Below are 8,424 nucleotides of genomic sequence, written 5' to 3'. Positions count from 1 at the left end.
TCATGTAATGGTGCTCCGAGGAAGAATATGAATGTTTCTGTCGTCCCACTGTTTGCAAATCAAATATCAGAATTTAAATGCATATGAGCAACCACAGTCTGTGCATATAAATGCGTTAAACTTAATGATATCTGTATGCATTGAGATGGTAAACACCTTAAAGGTCATATATTCTCCTCCTCTTCAACCAGTGTAACTAAGTCTCAGAGCTCATCAAATGAGCTGTGTCTGACCACGCCCCCTCTCTGGAAGGTCTTGGGTGTCTCGGGCTTTCCCACTCCATGTCCTATTGTTTATGGTGAGAAGGCAGACTCAGAGGGCAGAACAAACACCTAGCTGTGGGAGTGTCACCCACCTGGGGGAGGGGTTACTGCCCTTTGTGATGTCATGAAGGGAAAATCTCCAAACGACCTGTTTGAGGAGACATTTTCTGAAAAGTAGCAGAGGACAAACTTTTCTCATCATTTGGGGGTTTGTAGACAGACTAGAGATACATATTAGTGTTAGAGGAACATGGTAAAGAGGATATGGCATAATATGTGACCTTCACATTTCAGTGTTTCCTGTTTAATTTTGTAGTTCCTGCTGCTGTGTATCTTTTTGATTGCCTTCACCAGTTGCCCCTGTGTCCAAACACACCAAGTCTATTTAAATAATTAATAGACTTTTCTAGTATATAACGCTTTTACACCGCATGTCACACCTACACATTCACACGCCACAGATGTAGCCGCACCAGCCACTTGGGAGTGAAGTGACTTGCCCAAGGACACATTGACATGTGACTGCCAGAACTGGAGATCAGAGCCCTGACCTTGAGAGAGGTTTGAGATGACCGACTTTACCATTGAGCCACAGCCGCCCCTATTAAGTGTCTGTCTGCTTTCTCTTCCTTGTCAGTTCATCATCTGTCAAACAACCCTCGTTTAAAGTACTTAAAATACACTGTCATGCTTTTTCTTTGTGTTTTTGTTGGACATTGATGGATTTTTGGACTCCTGAATAAGTGAGTTTTGTTTTGCCTTTTGTTTCAATAAACCATTTTGGATTTCTTCAGAATTGTGACAGAAATCACAGTTTGCAGGTAAACATTGGAGATAGTATTAAAGATTATGGTGGAAAAGTAGTAAGCCTCCCCTTTATTATCTGTCATCAGGTTACTCTTGTGCTTCTATCTAAAAATGGATACAAGCGTGAGAACTACAAGGGTCCCAAAACTCAGCCCTGTGGTGCTCCTGTTATCTTTAAAGAGTTGTTTTGTTCGTTTTTACTGATGATGTGTCTCAGTGTCTTTAATATAGCTCCTTAAATAAACTCTCTGAAAACAGTGTGGATGAAAAAGTGTTTGATTTCAGAACTGACACTTTAAAAGATGTTTCCTCCTCGCTGCGACATCCGTCCAAACATTTTTCACGTCCACACGGCTCCCTCCTGTGCTCCACGAGTAGAAGGAACTGAAAACTTTCTATCAAACTGTGAACCAGCTCTAAAAAACACATCAGTGACAAAGACCAGCATACTGTGTACACTAAAAGCTTTTTGTAAAATGTCACAGCAATTTAAAAAATGTCAAAGCAATATCTCAAACCTCGCACACAGGCACGACGTGTTCTGATGGATGACTGAGTGTGAGGAAGCTGGTTTCTTTGTTCAAACATGTAAAAACTGATCTGGGATTGAAATCACATGAGTCTCAGTTATCACAGATGCTGGTGTTCCTGTTCTCTCAGAGGATGGGATGCAGGAGGAACAGTTTGGCTTCGGTAATAAACTGTGTCGGTGTTGCTGCGAGCGGAGCCGTCTGTGAGGGGAGGCCTGCAGACGGTGATTGATCGTCTCAATCGACCCGCTCCAGACAGTCTCCATTACGGCTCTACGTGAGGAGACTGCGCTCGGCCCTCTGGGACGAAGCTCCACGCCTGCCGTCACCCTGCACACCTCTGTCACAGCCATCAGTAAACATTCGTCAAGTGAGGGAGGGGGAGGGCAGAGGTGACCACCAGCGGGCAGAACCATCGGCTGCTGGTTACAGAGCTGCTTCTGTTTGCCCAGTTCTCTGTTCTCATTTTGTGGTTCTTTCCTCTCTCTGGAGGAAACCTAAATCATATTTGAAAAACAGATGTTAAATTCTATTTCTCTAAAGATGATTTGATTCCCAACCTCTTGATATATTAAGATAGGACCACATGCCTACAGAGGAGTTCTTTTAAACTCTTTGTTTGCACTTGAATGCATCAAATTACAGGCAGAAAAACTGTCATTGAAGTATCAAACTCAGTACAGTCATCCGCCTTCTTACATTTCTCCAGCGTCTTTTTTCTTGCCTCCTGAGAACTTCCCACCCCATCCCTCTGACATGGAAATCTCACCTGTGGAGGACGTGGTTGAAAGAGCGATACAGGAAGATTTCAGAGGCAGACTGTTGTGAATTGTTTTTGTGAAAGTATTCAGGAGTGCAAGGTGTGAAAACAACTCATCTAAGCTGTTCCCACCTGCCTTATGCTAAGCTAGGCTAACCACCTCGAGCCCTGTGTTTTGACACATGCCTGTGATGCTGATGTGAATCTTGTCATGTTACTCTCACTGAGAACGCTGTCTCTTTAAAGCCTTGTGGGACAAAATGATGAGAAATTAAAGCTATTTCAGAACCAACAAGCCAAAAGGAACACAAGTGAACCTCTATTTTAACATTTGCACGTCCTCATGTCCGAATGCATGATCTGTGAGCACTGTTGGGGAGGTCTTGTGAAGTAAGTATGCCATTGCAAACCTTTGCTTTACTTTATATGTGACGATAAAGAGCGTGAACTCCATCTCTAGGTGCAGAAACAGACTTTAAAACTCTCCCCTCTTGGTCCCAAAGGCCTCTGTTCATCTCTGTAAGGCTAACAGCCTCCAATCCTCTGAATGCATTATAAAAAAGTCTGCCGAAATTCATGCATTAAATTTTAAATTGAATTAATGAGCGGCTCCAGTAAAACTTTTAATAGCCTATCCGATAAGAGGGATGGAGCTGTGGGACCTTCATTAAAGGGGAGTTAAAGGGATGGCTCGGCCGGGGACAGTCGGACTCCAGGGAGCTGATAAAGTGTGCGCTCTGAGAACATTTCATTTAGAGCGAAACAGAAGAACAACCGGCCGAGGAGGAGACGGCGGTAACATGGAACAGAGGAAGGTCAATAAAAACTACACGGACAATTTAACTATATCAGAAACTCTGTGAGGAGGGTCACAAGGAGAACACTTTAGAGGATTTCTTCGTCTGTTGATGTATAAATAAATAGTCAGTAACAAGATTTCATAAAGAGAAGTTTAGTACACAAATACCATGGATAACAGATTTTAATAAACATTTCTGAAAATACGAGAAGAAATCATAATCTATGCACATAAAGACGATCAGAGACCCATGAACTGCCTTTTATGATATCATCAGGGGAATGACTCACTGCAGGAGACCGCCTGTAGTGGACACTGGAGGAACTGCAGGCTTTGGTACTTCAGGACTTGAGCTTGTTTAGTTCTTTTCTAGTCTTCTGACAACTCAAAGCGCTTTCACACCTACACATTCACACCGATGGCTGAGGCCGCTGAGTTAAGAGTCCATCAGTATTAACTAACGGCACACATTCATACACCGCTGATGAAGCAGAGGGAGCCGCTTGGGGTTGAGTTTCTTTACCAAGAAAACATCAGACATGTGGCTGCAGGAGCTCGGGATTGAACCCTTGTACTTCCAGTTGCGAGACAAACGATCCAACCACTGAGCCACAGCCGCCCGGGGGATTGTTTATTCTTGCAGCCTCAAGTGGACACTCCAGGAACTGCAGTCTTTTGCTCTTTCGCGATGGCTTCACTCTCCAGCACCAGAGATTGCTGCTTGCTTGAGGTCGCCAAAGCCACATAGCCCTGATGACCCCGCTATGACATCACCAGGGTTTACTGATGATGTCGAAGTGACTTGACAAAGCTTCTCCAAAGACACAGAGACATTATTCTGCTATTTATGGGCTGATCCTTTCTCTGTTTGATGCTGACATGTCACAACGACAGAGGGGTTCTTCAGCTTAGACAGGAGGGACTCCGGAGGATTCCTGCAGGTAAACAAACACTCAGGTGAACTCAGTCATGGGTCACATGACTCCCTCTCTAGGCGGGTTCAAAAGGTAAACGTGGAATTCATAAAGAGAGAAAAGATGAAACGGAGTCTGAGACGTGTTTGACTCTTTGCTTTTATTCAGGTAGCAGCATCAGTCAGACTGTCCTACTTACACACCGCAGCTTCTTCCTGCAAAATACACACACACACACACACTCACATCACAGTCAGACTCCACACACACACTCACACACACACACTTCTGCATACTGAGCACACACGTATAATCAAGACACACAGCGTATTCATTTATTCACACACAAACACTTAGACCTGGATGACTGCTCTGAGCCTTTCTGCAGCTTTTCTGTAGAGAGAGAGAGAGAGAGAGAGGAGAGAGAGAGAGAGAGAGAGAGAGAGAGAGAGAGAGAGAGAGAGAGAGAGAGAGAGAGAGAGAGAGAGAGAGAGAGCGAGAGAGAGAGAGAGGCCTCTAGTTTCACAACAGTATGATCTCAGAACTGTGGACGTTTTGGATTTGGAGGAACTTTTTAACTGATCTAAGGTTGTTTTCAGACGTAACCCTGTTTGGTACGGTTAACACGAACTTGAATGCATTTGCTAAGTACGTGCGGTTCGCCTGTGCTGGTGTGAAAGCTGTCAATCAAACCCTGGTGTGGACATAACAACCGCACAAAGACCTCTTGAAAAGGTGGGTCTCTGTCCACCGTTTTTTCGGAAGCATACCTGACGGATCTTCAGAAACAGTTTGGGTGTTTGAGCATGTCTTCCATGAAACCAGGGCAAATGCTCAGGTAAACTCAGAGGTCACATGACTCCCTCTTTATGTTTATCCTCCCAGGTTCAGGAGGATTAACATGTGGTGAGCAGAGCCTGCATCACTCCGTGTAGTCGTCTGTCCATTTAGAAACCGGAAAGAGTCTTTGGAGCAGCCACAGCCAATCAGGAGGAAGCTAGTCTTTGAAATTCTGACCAATCAGAGAGCATTTTCCTAGTGTTATAAATGTCCCCGTTTGAACACAGACCAAATTTGAGGTAATTAAGCAACAATGGAACAAATAAGTCCATGATTCAGACCGGAGCAAACGATCTAGAGATGTGAAAAGTTCCTGATCCTGTAACTGTACTGTATTTTCAGGTTTGGAAAATCTGCAACTCTCAATCGATTGTAGCCTCAAACTTTGACCCCAACGGTCGAATCAATGATGGTCTGGTTTTTCTTACTAGAGCATCAAAGAAGCAGGGAAAGTGTGACTGAGCTGGACTTAAACACGACTGTTAGAAGCACATTTTTTAAACGAATACTGAGACAAAGTGTGTGTGGGGGGGGGGTTTCACACCATCTGTCTCTCTTTTAGTGTTCCTCCGTCAGGACTCAGTGTTTGGGCGAGAGTTTAAAGTAATGAAGAGGCTCAGATCATTTTAACATTGTGAACAAATGAGGTGCGTTGGTAATCTGCTCCCTGATCAGTTTAACCACTGAATGATCCACGATGGTGGAGAGAGAGGCGATACAGGTGATACATCTTCAGTCGCTCCCTACACAACTTCATCAGTGCCACCGAGTTAAAGATGGTTTGTGTCTTTTACTAAATCCTCTTCTGGTGTTTATGTGAAGTATCAGAAAGCTTCAGGACTCTGTTTAACCAAGTGGTTCAAACCAGACTAGTCTAAAGGCCCTGACCAAGCAGACGGCAAAGAACTTGCACTTGAACACACCGCAAAGACTACAGCTGTGTGAAATAACTCTTCATGCCAGCAGGGGGCGGTAGTCTGCTGTTATGATACAAGAAGACCATTTTCACACCGCTGTCGGTCACCACTCGTATTATAGGTAGTCCACTAATGGAGAACAATGTCTGATAAAAAGTTGAAAATGGTGCTGGCGTTGTCAGCCTTTGGTCTTTTAGTGGAAAAAGAAAAGAAGAGGCGGAGGCGACCAATAAGGAGAAACCGCTCTAATGGGTGAAAGCATGGATACTACAGCGACATGCTCAAGGGGCTTTCCTGAACCTGAGTCGAGAGCTGGAGAGAAATGTAACCTCCCAACCAGCCAATCAGAGAGATCCCTCTCACCGACGCCGATTCAACATGTCATATCGACAGAAAAAAGGCAGACGGGGAGCAACGGAGACAGACACACCTCAAAAACTAGGGCGATGACCGCTCACTGAGTTGGACCGACGGCCGACGGTCTCCTTGGTGTGCCTTAAAGACTTTGCTTCATGTTGACACAAAACTGAAACTACGGCTACTCCAGCTAGAAAAAGATTTCTGTTTTGCACAGAAATCTCACGTACGTTCTGAATATGAGGAATACAGCTTCATGCACGTTATAATAAATATGAAAAGGCTGCAGAAAAGGAAAGAAGTAACAGAAAATGTCGCTGTTATGTGCACATCATGAAGGGGATGAATCCACATCAGCTGAATTTTTCCACCACCAGCGGTTGTTGCTTGCTCCAAATCAATGCCCATCGAGAACACAAAAAGCTGCAGTTTCACTGGACGCCACCAAACTGTTGTCAAAGTAAAGGCGAGCGAGAGAGAGAGAGAGAGAGAGAGAGAGAGAGAGAGAGAGGGGAGTGTTTGACTCTCTTCTGTCTGTCAGTTTGATTTTCAGAGTTTCACAGTTTTAACTATCCCTCCTCATCACAACGTCAAGAGGATCCGAGGGGGACAGAAGACCCCACCAACTTCTCCAGGCTCCGCCCATCAGGACTGTAAACACACTGATAAATAATACTGATTGTTGGAGGGACGAGTAAACAGTGAGTTCAGTAAGCGCTGTGTCGCCTCCTGCAGGCTCACACGGCGGCAGGACTTCAGGTGTTTGTGCACACCTCACCCCGATCAAAAAACAAGCACACACACACACACACACACACACACACACACACACACACACACACACACACACACACACACACACACACACACACACACACACACACACACACACACACACACACACACACACACACACACACACACACACACACACACACACACACACACACACACACACACACACACACACACACACACACACACACACACACACACACAACCTGCTGTCAGGTTCAAACAGGAAACATTCTGTAGCATTGATGACCTCCACCCATCCCTGCACTTAACGTCGTCGCTGCTGACGACTTATTCCGATGTGTATCAGCGATCAAACAAACGGAGCAGCAGCAGACGCTTGCTGGCTGGCTGCTCGCCACACTATCTCAGTGTGTGTGTGTGTGTGTCAGTCGTCACAATGAGATTCTGTAAATCTGTGTGGACGTGTTTACCGCTTTGTCTTATCTCGCCGCCTGCTGACGATTTGCATTCGAGTCGGGGTGAGCTGTCAATCAAACCGCCGGCGCAGCTCAGAATGAAATGTTTCACATCTTCAGCTTTGCTTAGGCTTTTACCTAAACGCTGTCCTGGAGGAACACACTCACACACACATACAGACACACCAGTACACACACACATACTTACGCAGTCACGCATTTCATTTATCTGCACACACACACACACACACACACACACACACACACACTCATCCTTAACGTTACACCCAGCCCACAGCTCTGTCACTGCTCTTACAAATATGGCGAGGCGTTGAATGTCTGTTTTTCTTTGCCTGCTGTCTGTCACACTTAAGGGCCGGATCTTTGGGCCAACATAAACCAGTTTCTGGTCTGGGTCTAGCTGTAATTGTTGTCGTCTTTCAGAGCTTTAGTGAGTGATCTCCTCCTGGATGATCTCTCCATCCACAGCCGAGGACAAAGAATGGACATAAAGACCCTCGCAGTCCCACGCTGAGGGTCAAACGTTCTGTAAAAGTCAGAGGCAGTCTAAAATCCTCAGGTCAGCCTCACCCAGGCTGTCCCTGTTTCCTCCACCCTCCGCCCCCGTCCAGAGAGCGTGTCAGTAGTTCATGGCGGGGGGGGGGTGTGGGGGTCTGCAGTGGTAGCTAGCTGTTGTTCTCGGCAGTCATGTATTTGAGCGCGGCGAAGCCGTAGCGCCGCGACATGTTCTGCTGAAACTCCTCCTTCAGGGTCTTCAGGCAGACCCGGTACTGTTTGTTGGAGCGGAACTTGGTGATGTCGAAGCTCGGGGCGTGAGGCATGTGGATCATGTAGGCGTTAGGGAGGACCACAAACTCGTACTCCTGCAGAGAGAGAGACAGAAAGAGAGAGAGAGAAGTCTGAGTTTTACGGATTTTTAAGGTCGATCTAAAGTCAGGCTTGTAAATGTTTCAACAGTTGACTTGCTTCATACTTGTCCCTTTACAAATAAGCAATGTCCCA

At 45.7% G+C, this 8,424-nt stretch overlaps 1 protein-coding gene across 1 annotated transcript in view; it reads right to left on the bottom strand.

The window, feature by feature from the left end:
* Nucleotides 1-4,492: 4,492 nt before the first annotated feature.
* Nucleotides 4,493-8,424, bottom strand: part of large1 (LARGE xylosyl- and glucuronyltransferase 1) — a 70,601-nt gene continuing 66,669 nt past the window's right edge. The window contains exon 15 of the mRNA XM_020644698.3: nucleotides 4,493-8,285. Within this exon, the coding sequence (XP_020500354.1) occupies nucleotides 8,088-8,285 (198 nt within the window). The 3' untranslated portion in view covers nucleotides 4,493-8,087. The remainder of the gene's footprint in view (nucleotides 8,286-8,424) is intronic.

The sequence above is a fragment of the Labrus bergylta genome, chromosome 23 (genome assembly GCF_963930695.1).
Source record: "Labrus bergylta chromosome 23, fLabBer1.1, whole genome shotgun sequence".
NCBI lineage: Eukaryota > Metazoa > Chordata > Actinopteri > Labriformes > Labridae > Labrus > Labrus bergylta.
This window is presented reverse-complemented; position numbering and strand designations above follow the sequence as displayed.